Here is an 18,876-nt window from a genome sequence, read left to right as displayed (position 1 = left end):
AGCAAATGTGGAAAAAGTAAAGTGGTCTGAATACTTTCCGATTGCACTGTAAGAGAACGGAGTTCATCAGCTACTTCTTATCAAGTCATTTCTAAGATTGGTGCCCCACCGCCTTTCAATTCTGCAGGGGCCCCAACTGTCTCTACAAGGAGGTCCAGAGGGCATTCCTATTCGGATTAATGAAAAGACTCATGGTTGAGCAGTGTATCCAATAGTAATTGTTACATTGTAATAAAACCAATGTATATCGATGCATGACTGAACAATTAGTTTGGGCTACATTTTGAAAACAGATGTTAGGCTACTTAGTTTTTTATGAATCATTGCAATGATGACCACCTACTATAACGTAGGAAACTTGGTAACATGTAAACCTTTTCATCCGTTCACGACGTAACATATCTTACCCGTGTAAACCTCATTCCCCTTTACACATTTCATGTTTTGTCAATAGTTCAGTCACGCACTCCATGCACAGATGTATTGCAAAATATACTGAACAAAAATATAAACGCAAAATGCAACAATTTCAAAGATTTTACTGAGTTACAGTTCATATAAGGAAATTAGTCAACTGAAATAAATCGATTAGGCCCTAATCTATGGATTTCACATGACTGGGAATCCAGATATGCATCTGTTGGTCACAGATACCTTAAAAAAAATGGGCCTCACAATGGGCCTCAGGATCTCGTCATGGTATTTCTGTGCATTCAAATAGCCATTGATAAAATGCAATTGTGTTCATTGTCTTTAGCTTATGCCTGTCCATACCATAACCCCACCGCCATAATGGGGCATTCTGTTCACAACGTTAACATCAGCAAATCACTCGCCCACAGGACGCCATACACGTACATGGTCTGCGGTTGTGAGACCGGTTGGACATACTGTCAAATTCTCTAAAACAGTGTTGGAGGTGGCTTATGGAAGAGAAATTAACACTAATTTCTCTGGCAACTGGTCTGGTGGACATTCCTGTAGTCAGCATGCCAATTGCAAGCTCCCTAAAAACTTGAGACATCTGTGGTATTGTGTTGTGTGACCAAACGGCACATTTTAGATTGGCATTTTATTGTCCCCGGCACAAGGTGCACCTGTGTAATGATCATGCTGTTTAATCCATTTCTTGATATGCCACATTTGTCAGGTGGATGGATTATTTTGACAAAGGAGAAATGCTCACTAACAGGGATGTATACAAATTTGAGAGAAATATGTTTCTTGTGCGTATGGAACATTTCTGGGATCTTTTATTTCAGCTCATGAAACACTTTACATGTTTCATTTTTATTTTTGTTCAGTGTACACAGTAGCGATTTTATCATGTAAATCTTGGTGGAGCAAAAAAATAAATGTGGGGTGCATGCCAGTGAAGTCACTACATAACACAACACTAAACAATACATGAATTGCACTATAATGGTGACAAACGGAGTCCCAACAGCAGTCCCAACACCTTACCACTGCTACACCTGGCTTTCAGCTGAGCCTTGTCTGGCAGCGAAACAGTTCATTCAGCCTCATTTACTGCCTTTTAAAAAACATAGCTGATATGGCTGACTTGCTTAAACAAATGTGGTTTCTACTGACAATTGAGATGTACAAACTATGGCATAAGAGGATGACAAGCGGATAAGAGGCAATCCCTAATTTCGATTAAGACATTAATGAGCGAGCGACGACGGACGTAGTCAATATAACTATTTGTTCAGCACTTTTTGTACAGTGACAGAATTGAGAACATGGGCCATTCTTACAGTGTACTCCCTGTACAACAAGTCAGAACCGTAGGATAAATAAAAGGGGCGTATAAACAGACAATGAAAGTTCTTACAATATTCGATGATTACATTTCTCTAAAACAGGTTATAGGCTATATGTGCACCACCAAGTTAGAACAGTAGGCGAATGAAGAGGTGAAAATATATCAAATTATTAGTGTGAGGCACATTGAACGCGTTTGTGTCTTTGCTTGTCAAAAAGATACACGTCATATAACACTATTTGACACATTAAATAAGCTTTTAATTTGACACGTCAAATAACACAATTCTATTATAGAATGTTGTGTGTGCTGAATTTGCACGTGCAAGCCAAGCGCCACCACTACTATCAGTAGCACTGTCAAAGCTGTACAAAACAAGCACACATCGGCCACGAACGATGTGTGTACAATATCGCGTTGGTGAAAATAGACCAAATTATTAGGGTGAGGCACATGGGCTACTAACAGCTTACTACACAACATACACTTAGTATTACTTTCTTAGCTACAGTATACACATCTCCCTTGCATATTACATAATTTATACAGCAGCATACAATACATTTTTGGACTCACCTTGTGCAGTCCTTTGTGGGCACATTTTGTCGTCAAACTTTGTCATCAAAGTCTGGCATTCTCTGGATTTATGTTGGGTACTCAGAAGAAAAAACACAGCCACTCCATTGTATAGCAGGCTAATGTTTGTGGATGATTTGCAATGGTTGCAGTTTGCCACTGATTCCTTCCAAACCACTCATTGTTGAATTTGCGATTTCCACCTTGTTGTGTAATCTTTGTCCAATGGCCGATGAGCACCGATACGTTTTATCTATAATTTCTCTTCATTATTTCACTTCATATGATAAGGATTAAAAAGGATTTGCCAGTAGATTGTTGACTAGATTCATGATGATGACTGCTAGCTTACTTTGAAAGTAAGATGTTGACATGATCAGTCCAATCAAAGCTACTGTACGTATAACGTGATTTGACGTCATTTTATCTGTGGCCAGTGACCTTGAACCTTATTGGAAAGGCACTTGTAATATAATTCTATGACAGGATCCAAAGGGCTGAAATGTTGGATGTCTACTCTTACTAAAGACTTAAACTTGGCGGTGACGTACTGTCTCCATGAGTGACGGAACACTGAGCCAATCACGGCGCAATGCTCCCATTTTCTGCTGGTTCGCCCAATCACCACAGAAAGCACTGGGCTAGGCTGAAACACCTGCATTTTGGAGCTGCTTTACTCAAGAAAACAAAAAAGAGACCATGTGTGTATGCAGCTTTATTAACTGAATTATATACACTGCTCAAAAAAATAAAGGGGAACACTTAAACAACACAATGTAACTCCAAGTCAATCACACTTCTGTGAAATCAAACTGTCCACTTAGGAAGCAACACTGATTGACAATAAATTTCACATGCTGTTGTGCAAATGGAATAGACAAAAGGTGGAAATTATAGGCAATTAGTAAGACACCCCCAAAAAAGGAATGGTTCTGCAGGTGGTGACCACAGACCACTTCTCAGTTCCTATGCTTCCTGGCTGATGTTTTGGTCACTTTTGAATGCTGGCGGTGCTCTCACTCTAGTGGTAGCATGAGACGGAGTCTACAACCCACACAAGTGGCTCAGGTAGTGCAGCTCATCCAGGATGGCACATCAATGCGAGCTGTGGCAAAAAGGTTTGCTGTGTCTGTCAGCGTAGTGTCCAGAGCATGGAGGCGCTACCAGGAGACAGGCCAGTACATCAGGAGACGTGGAGGAGGCCGTAGGAGGGCAACAACCCAGCAGCAGGACCGCTACCTCCGCCTTTGTGCAAGGAGGCGCACTGCCAGAGCCCTGCAAAATGACCTCCAGCAGGCCACAAATGTGCATGTGTCAGCATATGGTCTCACAAGGGCTCTGAGGATCTCATGTCGGTACCGAATGGCAGTCAGGCTACCTCTGGCGAGCACATGGAGGGCTGTGCGGCCCCACAAAGAAATGCCACCCCACACCATGACTGACCCACCGCCAAACCGGTCATGCTGGAGGATGTTGCAGGCAGCAGAACGTTCTCCACGGCGTCTCCAGACTCTGTCACGTCTGTCACATGTGCTCATGTGCTCAGTGTGAACCTGCTTTCATCTGTGAAGAGCACAGGGCGCCAGTGGCGAATTTGCCAATATTGGTGTTCTCTGGCAAATGCCAAACGTCCTGCACGGTGTTGGGCTGTAAGCACAACCCCCACCTGTGGACGTCGGGCCCTCATACCACCCTCATGGAGTCTGTTTCTGACCGTTTGAGCAGACACATGCACATTTGTGGCCTGCTGGAGGTAATTTTGCAGGGCTCTGGCAGTGCACCTCCTTGCACAAAGGCGGAGGTAGCGGTCCTGCTGCTGGGTTGTTGCCCTCCTACGGCCTCCTCCACGTCTCCTGATGTACTGACCTGTCTCCTGGTAGCGCCTCCATGCTCTGGACACTACGCTGACAGACACAGCAAACCTTTTTGCCACAGCTCGCATTGATGTGCCATCCTGGATGAACTGCACTACCTGAGCCACTTGTGTGGGTTGTAGACTCCGTCTCATGCTACCACTAGAGTGAGAGCACCGCCAGCATTCAAAAGTGACCAAAACATCAGCCAGGAAGCATAGGAACTGAGAAGTGGTCTGTGGTCACCACCTGCAGAACCATTCCTTTTTTGGGGGTGTCTTACTAATTGCCTATAATTTCCACCTTTTGTCTATTCCATTTGCACAACAGCATGTGAAATTTATTGTCAATCAGTGTTGCTTCCTAAGTGGACAGTTTGATTTCACAGAAGTGTGATTGACTTGGAGTTACATTGTGTTGTTTAAGTGTTCCCTTTATTTTTTTGAGCAGTGTATATATATATATTTTTACATTGTTTGCAAACTGATTTATGACACGTATTAATGTCAAAATAACATGCAAACAGGCAAGCCCCCCCCCATTAATTTAGTTTTTTACATTTGTTTGGTTGGTTTTTTTGTTGCTAAAAATGTGGAGCCTCACTTGTCCTGAATGAAGGGTCGCCACTGAGTGGTAGGTACTGATAGGCACGGTCTCTGGGGCTCGGGACTTGTAAGTCCCGCCCAGTTGCAAAAACGACTCCCACATAGCTCTGCATGATTGGTAAATCAAAGGTTCGTGCCTGGCGTCAGCTAATTTGTCGACCTCTTACATTTCTTTGAAGACGTGTTGACTTTGAGAGACAACGGATATACCCAATCTCGAACCTGACCTCTCAAATCAGTGAAAGAAGACAGTAGACTGACTCCCTATTTTGCTGTTTCACTGTATTCGGAAGGTTCTGGTTGCTGACAATTTCAGGACAAGAAATTGCTGTGGAGAACGCGGTTTGGCTGGAGGTTTGTTAAATATTTTGTTTACATTTTTTAGGTTTGTGGTTAAAGTTAAATTATAAAGAGGTTGTTTGTTAGTTCATTTGCATTGTAATCGGTCAATGAGAATTAAATCACTTTTAGGCTCAGTTGGGGATAAGCCTCGTGAACTCTATCGCTAATATTAGCTACGCTAACTAACGGTAGCTAGCTATGTAGCTAACGTTAGCAATCTAGCCTAGCTAATTTAGCTAGCTAACGGCATCTAGCTAGCTAGATACCATCTAGTTTGTTTTCCCCTTTTGAGAACTAATGTTAGCGGACGTTAAGTATTACAATTATTTGGACTCTATGTGCTGCACGTTAACTTATTCAGCCAATCGTTAAACGACACTAGGCCGTTTACATACACTAACGTTACACTATAATCTACAGCGCATGTATGTTAACTAACAACTCATATGTACAAGTAGCTATCTAGCTAACGTTAGCTGCTGGTGGCAGGTTGTTAGCCAATGTGATAATAACTAACGTTACCTGGCTAACGTTTCGCGTTAGTTAATACAGGTTAAGACGGCTCGTTAACGTTAGTCAGACAACTAACGTTAAACCAACATAGCTAACAGCTGACTAAAACATATATAGTTAACGTTAGCCGTTAACTAACGTTAATCTATATGCGTTTGTGCAGAAGTAAGTTAACGTTAACTAGTTTAAGCCTTCAATGTAGCAACACCGGAAATAATATAGCTACTCTATGTAGCCAACGTTATTTTGGCTAGATTACTTAGTGTTTCCATGTATAACATTAGCATGTTGTCTACTTCACTAGTTAACAGCTGCTAGTAGTAACATCTGCGTCAGTAGTCAACGAACGTTAGCTAAGTATCTAACTAATGTCATCATCCAGTTCTTTGTTAATGGACCTCATTGGCTTGCAGGCATCCAGAAAGAGTTTTTCATAATATTTGAGGCAGAGCATACTACACCCACATCATAACTACCTAGCTAGCGGTTCACAATGACTCAAACAACCTCCTACAATTTGTTGGGGGGGGGGGGGTACTATTTTCATTTTAGCCCAGTTATCATGATTATGTCAAGTGGTAACCACTCATATCAAGGGCAGTGATTTGGGATACATTCCATTGTATTATAGTAGAGAACACTTTTGTGTATCCTGTGGCCAAGAATTAATAGGAATTAAAATTGTAAATAGGGGCAAGGCAACAACAGGTTTGATTAGTGACAAGATTGGATTGGTGAGGCTTTTATCATGAGGTGAGTTTCCCTCGGTCTTGTCTGATGCAGCCTCAGTGTCCTCAAAAGGCATAGCCTAATTTTACATTGCTGCCTTCACACAGCAGATCCACAGTGAGGAGCCTGTTCGCATTTCACCGCTGGTGCAAGACAATGGAGACAGAAATCGAGCAGCAGGAAGAAGAGACCACTTTCAGCAACACTGACACTAACGGTAGGCTATTTTGGCAGTGCCTCATCAAAGCTGTGTGTAAGCCATGTATTTGCCTTGATTAGACTAGACATATAACACTGCTTTTCTCTAATAGCTGATATCAGTCAGAAGGGACTACAGGGATTGACATTAAGGGATGCCCGATTTTCCTTGGGCAAGTGAACCAAACAATCAAACATTTTTTAAAGAATTCCAGTAGCCTAAAACTGATCGTTCTGGTTCCTCTCCATTATTTATGTAAAATACAGACAATTTATGGCACAGGCAAGTTAAGCTTTTTTTTTTTTAATAACAACCAAATTACTAATAATTCCATTTACTGATTTTTCTGGTTCCTCCCCTATGTGTAGGTGAAAGGCTGGCAATATATTGCACTTCTGGGTGTAAATGGCTAATTACAATTTTTGGTCAAGTGATCCTAAGGGCAAACAAAAAATACTGCTGAGCTGCCTGATGGGCAGGTACTTTTCAGACTTTAATGTAAATCCCTGGACTACTGGTATAGCTACATGCTGGCACCATTTGTGCATGTCAGATGGCCATGTGTTTCTCTTGTCCAGGTCACTGCTGTTTCGGGAGCAGTTCCGCCTAATTTTAATCCAGGAAGTGGACTGGTAAGGGTTGGGTGGATGCTGTCGCCTGGCTTTTGGCTGGAACCCGTATTGGGAAGAACATAGCATTAGGCTAACTTTCCAGGTTTCTCCCTCCAGGTAAACGCCCTGCCGAGGATATGGAGGAGGAGCAGGCCTTCAAGCGCTCTCGCAACACTGATGAGATGGTGGAGCTGCGGGTACTGCTGCAGAGCAAAGTAAGCCCTGCAACAGAAATGGGATTTTAGGCCTATTGCTTTTAAATCAGGAATTCCCTAGATTGTTTGTTGGTGTAAAATCCGCAACGCTTTTTCTTACATCTGTATGTCTTCCTGGATAGGTAGGTGTTTTTTCTAGTGTTTTGAGTTTTGCTAATCACATCCCATCTTCCAAGTTTCATATCATTCAGCGGACTCTCAGACCCATTACTCTGTTCCTAAGGAAACACTCTTGTTTCTCCTCAGAATGCTGGAGCTGTTATCGGAAAGGGTGGCAAGAATATAAAAGCCTTACGCACAGACGTGAGTACAGTTGGCATTTTCAAATTCTTTCCTCCACTGGGGGATTTGCTGTAAAGCTATATTTATGTCCTTATAAACCTGACATTTTCATAGACATTATGGTATCCAATTACCCCATTCTAATGACAACCCTTATGCGTCCTATTAAAGAAATGTAACCCCTGTACTAAATAGTTTCCCTCTTATATATACACACGCACATCTATCTATATCTCCCATCTATAGACAGTCATTCTGTTATCTGAATGTGTTGTTTGACTTGATTGGGTCAATTCCACATTAACAGAATGATGCAGAGACTTAGATGTTTTACTTTAAAATGTATGTCAAACAAAAACCAATGATTTGGAAAGTTAAACAAACCATAGAACTCTATGCACATGGACTACTTTCAACAATTTCCACTGAACATTTAACAAAAAAACACAGTTACTTGAACAGTGCAGCTGCAAAGTTTAACAGAATGAAGGTTTGTGCCATCATTCTGTTACCAAATTTTGCATTTGCAAATTGTTGGACAAGTTGTATGTTTTTTGTTGCATTCATTGTTTTTTTTTTGTTGGTTTACATTTTAAAATTAGAAATCGGAGTCTCTGCATCATTCTGTTACTGTGGAATTGGTCAAATGTTGCATGTCTGTGAACACTTGGAGGGATATTTGCGGTGTTTTTGTACAGTAGTCAGATTCTCTTTCCCAAATGACACATCTATAGGTTGGCTCATGTGAACAGACATGGTTTGGCTTGATTGGATCAGATTTGGGGTAGAGTGTGGGTGGGGGCATTTTTCTTGTGTTTCCAATAAAAGGGAACTATCCTTTACTAGGCTCTGAACGTGATTTCTAATGCCCCTTACATCCCTGAAGCAATACCGGACTGTGGCAATGCCATAAAACCCCCTTTAAACAGGTGTCTCAAAGCCTGAGCGGACCTATAGTATATTACAGCCTCTGTAGTATCTATGCAGTCCATTTAGCTAAGTGTCTTTGTTAGAGCTGGCTTAGTCCAGCTGCCCTTTTTCTTGTGCACTCAACATCTTTCTTTTTTTTTCTTCTTTTTTTTGGGAAGCTATATAGTGATGGAGTATAGCGTGTATTCAATTAAAATGTATTCCTTCTCCCCCTCTTCCCTCTCCTTTACTTTGTTATTTTTGGCCACCTTCCTCCGTTGCCCATGTACTGGATCGACATGCCCCTCCTGCGTTGCCCATCTTGACGTTGGCCCAACCTTCGCCCCTGAACGCCCGCCCACCTGACACCCCGGTTGGCCCTGCCCCGCCCCGCCGCCCGCCCACAAACGTGCCCCTCCCTAAACGGGCACCTTACTTGACATCTTGTGATTGAATGCCCTTGCCCAATGCCAACCTCCACGGCCAATGCAGTACAATGCCAGTGTATCTGTCCCTGACAGCAGTGGCCCAGAGCGGTATGTCCCACCAGTTATTGCCTCACTGCCTGATTAGAACAGAGAAAAACACATGTCTTTGATAGCCTGCCTTCTGTTTCATTTGAACATTTTCTACATATAGAACCCCCCTCCCTCTCCCTTTATCAAGAGACGTGTATTGTTCCATTTGAATTGTTCTGTCTTCTCCCCCCCTCTACCCTTCTTCCCCCACATTCAAGTATTTCCATTTAATTTGGACCTTTTTGTCACTAGAAATGAAATCAATGAACCCACTTTCAGTAGATCATATTAAATGGGAGGAGCCCAGCTGTTGGCTGCTGTTACCTTTCTGTGGTATTTTTAATTGTGATTTGTGGAAAGGCAATGATCTTTCCCGCTCTGTCCTTGTGGCCCACCTTGCTACTCCCTGCCCCGCCCCTCCCACACCCCACTGTTCTCAACATCACTGTTCATGATCTGAGTGCTCAAGCTCCGCCCACTCTGTAACTCATCACTGTTCTCTTTTTTTCCCCCTTGTGCTACATCTCCCCGTTGGGTTTCTCTATCCTCCGTTAGGTTTCTCCCCTCTTGTTTTTCTCTCAGTCCCCCCCCATCAGTCCAGACTGCCTGCCAAACCTTTCATTCCACCCTCTATCCTGTCCACCACCTAGTGGTTACCACTCACATCCCCCCCTGCTTTCTTTATTTTGTTTCTCTTCTACCTTCCGACTCCCTGGCACTGAGAGTGTGCTGGTGGCACGATTGTGATGGCAGTTTTTTTAAGTAACTTTTTTTCTTTCTTCCCCTTCAAGTGCTGGTGGTGATGGTTAAAAGCCCCCCCCCCTCCAGACAGAGCCCCCCCCCCCCCCCCCCCTCCCTCCAGACAGTGGTCAGCCTTGTGCTTCATGTTGTAATCCTAAAGCCTCTCTCTCTTGTTGGATGTGAGACAAACGAGCGCACGTCAAGTTGCTCACATTTCAGTCCAGTGTCGGAAAGTCTTCGTTTTTTGTTTTTAAACATTTTTTTTTTTTAGCTCTGTGGTTCATAGGAGTGTTAATCTTGAAGTAAGATTTTTTGTCCTCCCTCTGTTTTGCCTTGTTGCCTTTGGCCACATGCTGTTCCTTACCAGGATCCTGAGTGTGAGTGCAGATATTGAGACTATCGGAGAGATTCTGCTGAAGATTATCCCTACTCTGGAAGAGGTGAGTGCCCCGCGGCCTCCAGAGATATACACGTATAGGTTTATCTTTTTCCTAATCCTCAAAGTCAAGAGCTAAAGGCTTTCTTTCACCTGACTGATCTGTACCTGTTTTTTCCTAGTACCAGCATTATAACGGGATTGATTTTGACTGCGAGCTGCGTTTGCTGATCCATCAGAGTTTGGCTGGAGGCATCATTGGGGTGAAGGGTACCAAGATAAAGGAGTTAAGAGAGGTCAGATGGGATCCCACTGATTTCAAATGCTGACTTGACTCAGTCCATACTCATTTACAAGAATAAGCTGAAGTGCATAGATTGCATGTGCTTGATCTGCCCTAACAGGTTTTCTTTGTTTCCCACTTGTCCACAAATGGTTATAGGGAATGTATTGAAGATCTCATTTAATGCTCAAAGCTTAAGACTGGTCAAACCCATTTTGAACATATGGCATTGTGCTGCATCTTCCTGTTGTGTTATGGGTCTATTTCATGCTGGGCTTCCTGTCTCCATCAGAACACCCAGACTACCATCAAGCTATTCCAGGAGTGCTGTCCTCACTCCACTGACCGAGTGGTTCTGGTTGGAGGAAAGCCAGACCGTGTCGTCGATTGCATCAAAGTTATCCTGGAGTTGGTATCTGAGGTGGGTGAGTTAGGTCTGTGATGGTCATGGAATTTTGGATGACTTATTGGTCAGCTAAATGACACGGTCTCCTTTTTATAGTAGTTTTAATAGCGTGCGGATACATTTTAACACGCACATTTTCTCCTCTTTTCCTGACTGCATGTGCTGTGCTTCTGTAGACAGAGGGCTGTTGCCTAGGCCAGGGTTTCCCAAACGCTGACCTGGGGACCCCCCTGTGTGCATGTTTTGGTGTTTGCCCTAGCACTACACAGCTGATTCAAATGGCCAACTCATCAAGCAACCAAAGACTAATTTGCTACAACACCGTGCTTGTTTCAGCAAGGAGCAACAAAGTTTCATTGTGTTGTAAAGGGTCCTTGTTACCGTGGAAACTGACTCAACTGCACAAATGCCTGACCACCCAGTGTTTAGTCAACTGTTCGTTCCACAATTTATTTGATTTTTAAACCCCCTACTGTAAGTCTTCTATAATTGTCGGTGAAAGGATTATACGGTAATTGTGAGTTCAGTTCTGAGCCAGTGACCGCGACACACTTCATCACCAGTGTCTAAACATGGAAACTCAATGAGTCAGTCAAACTAGAATTGTACTTGTTTAATAACAGCAGATGCTTTTTTAAAAAAAAATTTTTTTATTCCATTTACAACAGTTGTTGACATTGTAGTCGTTCCAGAGCAAAACTAATTTATATAGGTAACTTGCAAAATAAAGGAAACACCACGAGAAATTACATCATTTGGTGGTGGAAAACTCTCAGGTGCTGCTCCAGAATCTCCCATAATTGTTCAATTGATTTGAAATCTGGTGACTGACAACACACACGCCCTTTAGACCCCTATGCTCCTTTGAGACCCCTCTTTCAAACTCACTGAGATCTATTCTAGCCATGGTAGCAAAAATAATGGGCAACTGGACATTTTTATACATGACCCTAAGCATGATGGTATGTTCATTTCTTAATTAACTCAGGAACTACACCTGTGTGGAAGCACCTGCTTTCAATATACTTTGTAGCCCTCATTTCCTTTTATTTTGGCAGTTATATGTAGCATCTCAACAATGGTCTCATGGGCCTCCCGGGTGGCGAAGTGGTCTACACCAGAGACTGGGTTCGAGCCCAGGCTCTGTCGCAGTCGGCCGCGACCGGGAGGTCCATGGGGCGACGCACAATTGGCCTAGCGTCGGGGGGGTTTGGCCGGTGGGGATATCCTTGTCTCATTGCGCACTAGCGACTCCTGTGGCGGGCCGGGCGCAGTGCATGCTGACCAGGTCGCTAGGTGTACGGTGTTTCCTCCGACACATTGGTGCGGCTGGCTTCCGGGTTGGATGCGCGCTGTGTTAAGAAGCAGTTGGGTTGTGTTTCGGATGACGCGTGGCTCTCGACCTTCGTCTCTCCCGAGCCCGTACGGGAGTTGTAGTGAGACAAGACAGTAACTACTAACAATTGGATACCACGAAATTGGGGAGAAAAAGGGGTAAAAAATTAAATAAAATGGTCTCATAGTATTATCTATCTTCAGGCTCCTATCAAAGGGCGCGCCCAGCCTTACGACCCCAACTTCTACGACGAGACATACGACTACGGCGGCTTCACCATGATGTTCGAGGAGCGGGGCCGGCGGCCTATGGGGGGGTTCTCCGTACGGGGCCGGGGTGGCTTTGAGCGCATGCCCCCCGGCCGCGGCGGCCGACCCATGCCCCCCTCCAGACGGGACTATGACGACTTGAGCCCTCGCCGGGGACCGCCCCCTCCCCTGCCAACCAGAGGGCGTGGAGGGAGCCGAGCTCGAAACCTGCCCCTCCCCCTACCACCACCCCCAAGAGGGTAAGGAGCTTTACTTCCTTTCAATTGTTGTTTATGGCTACCTCTTATCACCTCATCAGTCACTCAGTGACGTTTATAACCATGTGCTTTGGCTGTGCCTGAGTACATAGAACTAGAATGAACATGAACCTACTTTGTTGGACTAATCCTAAAGGAATCTTTTCTGACACATTTCCACTGAGTCATGTTGACCCTGTCGTGTGGTTGCAGAGGGGACCGGTTCTCTCATCAGAGCTATCACGGCAACATGGACGACAGACCAAAGTAAGTCATTTGTGTAAAACAAAGGCAGCACCTGCAGAGTGGTTAGGGTGGAACTTCACCTCTCCAAATCGAGTTAGTCATTTGGAGAATGGCTCGCTCAGATGTGGAGATTACTATCTCTGTCAAATGTTGGGTTGAATCCTTTTCTGTTGATTTAATGACCGTCAATACGGTTCTACCCATGACACAGTAGTTATTTTGTAAACATGACTGCTCATCCCATGAGTAGATGACTATAAGAACACAATGTCAGTGTCTTCTTATCAACACTGATTTAAAAAAAAAAAAAAACTTAGCTCTTTACACTTTCAGGAGGACTGGTATCGCACTTGTATAGTACAGACTTAGCAGCCCCCAAACCAATGGGCTGACATCAGTCCATCAGAGGTGAACTGATCCCTTGTCATGTTAACCCCGACACCCTCCCTCCCCTCTTATCTAAGCAGCGACAGGAGAGGAAGACCAGGAGACCGCTACGACAGCATGGTGAGTGACCTGAGCATTTTAAGTGTTTTAGATGAGGGTTTAGCATGGAAGAGTGACAGAGCTTCAGTCTGTTGCCTGGTGTTTTAATAGTAGGCAAGTCGAACACGCATTTTAATGGTTTTAGTTACAGTGCATTCAGAAAGTATTCAGCCCCTTTGACTTCTTCCACATTTTATGTTACAGCCTTATTCTAAAATGGATTAAATAGTTTTTTCCCCCCATCAATCTACACACACTACCTCATAATGACATTGCAAACAAAGGTTTTTATAAATGTTTGTGTATTTATGGAAGAAGAAAAAACATTTACATAAGTATTCAAACGCTTTACTCAGTACTTTGTTGAAGCAGGGATTACAGCCTCAAGTCTTCTTGGGTATGACGCTACATGCTTGGGACACCTGTATTTGGGGAGTTTCTCCCATTCTTATCTGCAGATCCTCTCAAGCTCTGTCAGGTTGGATGGTGAGCGTCGCTGCACAGCTATTTTCAGGGCTCTCCAGAGATGTTCATCGGGTTCAAGTCCGGGCTCTGCCTGGGCCACTCAAGGACATTCAGAGACTTGTCCCGAAGCCACTCCTGCGTTGTCTTGGCTGTGTGCTTAGGGTCGTTGTCCTGTTGGAAGGTGAATCTTCACCCCAGTCTGAGGTCCTGAGCGCACAGGAGCAGGTTTTAATCAAGGATCTCTCTGTACTTTGCTTCGTTCATATTTTCCTCGATCCTGGCAAGTCTCCCAGTCCCTGCCGCTGAAAAACATTGCCACAGCATGCTGCCATCCATGCTTCACCGTAGGGATGGTATTGGCCAGGTGATGAGCGGTGCCTGATTTCCTCCAGAAGTGACGCTTGGCATTCAGGCTAAAGAGTTCAATCTTGTTTTCATCAGACCAGAGAATTTTGTTTCTCATGGTCTGAGAGTATTTTAGGTGCCTTTTGGCAAACTGTATGCAGGCTGTCATGTGCCTTTTACTGAGGAGTGGCTTCTGTCTGGCCACTACCATAAAGTCCTGATTGGTGGAGTGCTGTAGAGATGGTTGTCCTTATTGGAAGTTTATTCCATCTCCACAGAGGAACTCTAGAGCTCTGTGACCATCGGGTTCTTGTTCACCTCCCTGACCAAGGCTCTTCTCCCCCGAATGCTCAGTTTGGCCGGGAGGCCAGCTCTAGGAAGAGTCTTGATGTTTCCAAACTTCCAATACAAGAATGATGAAGGGCACTGTGTTCTTGGGGACCTTTAATGCGGCAGAAATGTTTTTGTACCCTTCCCCAGATCTGTGCCTCGGCACAATCCTTCGACCTCATGGCTTGGATTTTGCTCTGACATGCACATGCACCTTATATAGACAGGTGTGTTTTTCCAAATCATGTCCAATCAATTGAATTTACTACAGGTGGACTCCCAAGTTGTAGAAACATCTCAAGGATGATCAAGGAGACAGGATGCACCTGAGCTCAATTGAGTCTCATAGCAAATGATCTGAATACTTATGTAAATAAGGTATTTCTGTTTTATTTTTAATACATTTGCAACAATTTCTAAACCTGTTTTTGCTTTGTCATTGTGGGGTATTGTGTGTAGATTGAGGAAGAAAAGTAATTTCATAAATGTTATAGTAAGGCTGTTACATAACAAAATGTTGCAAAGGGGAAGGGATCTGAATACTTTCCAAATGCACTGTACGTGTGTAAATGGATTGGGATTATTATCCTACCCTTGTGAAATATGGTGGTTTGGACACTGGCGCTGCTCTTCACCAAGCGAACACACTGGTTAGGCCTCTTGTAGCCTGGCAACAGTTGTCTCCTTGGTTACCAAGGAGCAGCTGAATAGTAATCTGGAGCCGCCAAACTAACAAATGAACTTCAGGTGAAACCATTGCGATTCACGGACTGGTTTGGTCGGGTCGTACCAATAACATGCATAGTAGAAAATGAGTAAAGCAGCTAAGATTCATATGCTCAATATCAAACACATTTAAACCAGTATTTTACTTAATGAATGTTTCAGTCTTGTAATAAGTCTCTCAATTTGTCTTTCTCTCCCTATGTTCTGTTGAATACAGAGTGGTGGATACGGTGGTGAGTCTAAGTTTCTTCTTTTCATGGTTGTCTACACTCTTGTTTGAATGTCTCTTTGGTCAGAGTATAGTTCTTTCTGTCTAGTAAGCACCACCAGCTCTCCCCACTGTCCTTTGTTGGTCTGTCTATGTGGTCTGCCAGCCACGGTGTGATGTATTGTTATCCTTCCTTTTCCTCCCTTCATATTTTCAAAGACAACACTTCCTCGTGGGAGCCCTTTCAGTCTGGTGAGTGCAAATGAATCACATTTGTATCAATGTCTCATTTTGTTGCTTCTGTATTTGTTTTCGTGTCGTTTTGAGGACTTTCCACACAAGGATAAATTCTGAGTCTCTCTCCAGGTGGCCGAGGGTCATACAGTGACATCGGGGGTCCCGTCATTACGACACAAGTTACCATCCCCAAGGATGTGAGTAAAGGTTTAATCCGCACAGTCCCAAGCGTAATAACACCCCTTACCACAGATCGACACAGACATCCCTGTAATATATTCATGAGAAGAACCGAGATGAGATTCTTCCCAATTGATCAAAAAATTCCCACATCAGCCTTTATTCATATGTGATTGATATTCACCCCCCCCCCCCCCCCCCCCAAAAAAAAACCCTGTGCCCCTTTTACCTGGTTGTCATTGTGTCGATCACATTGTTGGGGAGACGTAACCCTGGCTCCTCACTTGTCGTAGCTGGCCGGCTCCATCATTGGGAAGGGCGGACAGCGGATTAAGCAGATCCGTCATGAGTCGGGAGCGTCCATCAAGATCGACGAGCCACTAGAGGGCTCCGAGGACCGCATCATCACCATCAATGGAACACAGGACCAGATCCAGAACGCCCAGTATCTACTGCAGAACAGGCACGTGCTAGCACCCTTTCCTCGTCTCCGCTGAAAGCAGTATGGTGGAAACCTATTCATCCCTGTCCCCTATCCGTGGTAATCAAGGAAGGAAATGAGTTGTTCATGACTAACAAATGAAATTTAAGATAAAGTAGTTCTAGAAATGACTCCTGGGGTCCCTTTTATTCACTTGTCCACTGTGTTTTGTTGCAGTGTGAAGCAGTACTCTGGCCGGTTCTTCTAAAGAGGGAAGAGGAGCAAATCTGCCATGCCCGTTCGCTCCCTCTATTCAGAGCCAACATTCCTCTGCTTTGGGTAGTTATGTGCCCCCCACCCGTCATCTAACACCTTTTAATAAGAAGTTTGGAAGTTCTCTCAAAGCTGTCGGATGAGTGTATCCCAGTATTTTTTATTTTTTTGCCTTGCTTGTTTTTTGGGGGTTTTCTTTCTGGATTATTTTGCTGTTCTGTACTTGGAGTAAACTAACCTGTCTGTGTTCACTCTTGGCCTCCCCTGAGACGCTCCTCCTCCCAGTCAGTACAGCATGCAGAATGTAATCTTGTTTTGTAAGAAACATTTTATGATTAAAAAAAAAAAATACATTTAGTTTATTTTTGCTTATTTTTTCCCCCCGCTGAAAGATAAGGGGCTGTATAAAAATGTACAGTAATCGTGTCATAGGATGAATAAGAGTGCTAGGATTGTTTCATTTTGTTGGGAGACTGATAGGGCTAAAAATAAAGTATTGTTAATTTTAAGTTTTCTACATGATTTCAGCTGGTTAACGGGGAGGGACTTGATATAATTCCTTTAATACATAATCATTGACATTTGGATCCATTTAGACTGGCTAAAGCCTGTTTTTTTTAAATGTCGGTTTGTAAGCATTTTTAACATTTTAGATGGGATCTTTGTAGACACAAGTCAGTTTGGGATGGGAATGCAGCCTTAATTTCCATATGAGTGGCATGTCACCCCTGTTAATCTCTACCTGTCTGTGGGGTGTAGTATCTGCTGCAAGTCTGAGTAATAAAGTCTGTGCCACCTTTTACTAAACATGTGGGGGGAGGTTTTGTGTTATTTTTCCATATTTCCTAGGTGCGATAAATAAAATGGCATTTTCTACAAGTAATGCATCATGAGTATTAAGTAATACATAGTTGACTAGTAAGGCTATGATTCATGTGCCAGATTGTGACATCTGAGTTCTGTATTAACATACGCCGAGTATACAAAACATTAAGCACACCTGTTCTTTCCATGACAGACTGATCAGATGAATCCAGGTGAATGCTATGTTCCCTTATTGATGTCACCTGTTAAATCCATTTCAATCAGTGTAGATCAAGACTGTCAAACTTATTCCATGGAGGGCCTAGTGTCTGCTGGTTTTTCCTTTCCAGTGGTGTAAAAATGCATAAGTAGTTTTTTGGGGTATCTGTGCTTTACTGAACAAAAATATATGCAACAATTTCAAAGATTTTACTGAGTTCGTATAAGGAAATCAGTCAATTGAAATACATTCATTAGGCCCTAGTCTATGAATTTCACATGATGGTTGGGGCACAGCCATGGGTGGGCCTGGGAGCGCATAAGTCCACCCACTTGGGAGCCAGGCCCAGCCAATCAGAATGAGTTTGGACGATCCCGCAGCTGTAGAAGCCAGATGTGTAGGTTCTTGGCTGGCATGGTTACACGTGGTCTGCGGTTGTGTGGCTGTTTGGAGTTACTGCCAAATTCTCAAACAATGTTGGAGGGGGCTTCTGGTAGAGAAATGAACATTAAATTATCTGGCAACAGGGCTCCAGAGTGGCGCAGCGGTCTAAGGCACTGCATCTCCGTGCTATAGCTGTCACTACGGACCCTGGTTTGATTCCAGGCTGTATCACCACCGGCTGTGATTGGGAGTGCCATAGGGCGATTGTCCCAGCGTCGTTAGGGTTTGGCCGGGGGAGGCCGTCATTGTAAATAAGAATTTGTTCTTAACTGACTTGCCTTGTTAAATAAATATAAACAGCTCTGGTGGACATTCCTGCATGCCTGCCAATTGCACGCTCCCTCAACTTGAGACATCTGTGACATCGTGTTGTGTGACAAAACTGCACATTTTAGTGTCCTTTTATTGTCCCTAGCACAAGGTGCACCTGTGTAATGATCATGCTATTTAATCAGTTTCTTGATATGCCACACCTGTCAGGTGGATGGAATATCTTGGTAAAGGAGAAATTCTTACTAACAGGGATGTAAACAAATTTGTGCACAAAATTGGAGAGAAATAAGCTTTTTTGTGCTTATGGATAATTTCAGAGACCTTTTATTTCAGCTAATGAAACATGGGACCAACACTTTACATGTCGCGTTTATATCTTTGACAACATTTACTCTACTACATTCCCAATGAAAATAAGTACTTTTTACACCCAAACATTTTCCTGACACCC

The 18,876-nt window shown here is 43.6% G+C and overlaps 1 protein-coding gene across 8 annotated transcripts; it reads left to right on the top strand.

Moving 5' to 3' along the window:
- The first annotated feature begins 5,026 nt into the window (after positions 1-5,026).
- LOC120044951 (heterogeneous nuclear ribonucleoprotein K-like) lies at positions 5,027-17,563 on the top strand. Of its 8 annotated transcripts, none has more exons than XM_038989706.1 (16): positions 5,027-5,156; positions 6,494-6,603; positions 7,314-7,411; positions 7,658-7,714; positions 9,095-9,138; positions 10,229-10,301; positions 10,426-10,533; positions 10,813-10,941; positions 12,466-12,770; positions 12,981-13,034; positions 13,478-13,520; positions 15,583-15,598; positions 15,793-15,825; positions 15,940-16,007; positions 16,284-16,531; positions 16,649-17,563. In XM_038989706.1, the coding sequence occupies exons 2-15, from the start codon at positions 6,543-6,545 to the stop codon at positions 16,485-16,487; spliced, it is 1,293 nt and encodes a 430-aa protein (XP_038845634.1). In that variant the 5' UTR covers positions 5,027-5,156; positions 6,494-6,542; the 3' UTR covers positions 16,488-16,531; positions 16,649-17,563. The 8 variants fall into 8 exon arrangements, with proteins under 8 accessions (XP_038845634.1, XP_038845633.1, XP_038845630.1 ...); XM_038989705.1 differs by having other exon boundaries at positions 10,420-10,533; positions 13,481-13,520; XM_038989702.1 differs by having other exon boundaries at positions 10,420-10,533.
- The last annotated feature ends 1,313 nt before the right edge of the window (positions 17,564-18,876 follow it).

The sequence above is a fragment of the Salvelinus namaycush genome, chromosome 3 (assembly GCF_016432855.1).
Source record: "Salvelinus namaycush isolate Seneca chromosome 3, SaNama_1.0, whole genome shotgun sequence".
In the NCBI taxonomy this organism is placed as follows: domain Eukaryota; kingdom Metazoa; phylum Chordata; class Actinopteri; order Salmoniformes; family Salmonidae; genus Salvelinus; species Salvelinus namaycush.
This window is presented reverse-complemented; position numbering and strand designations above follow the sequence as displayed.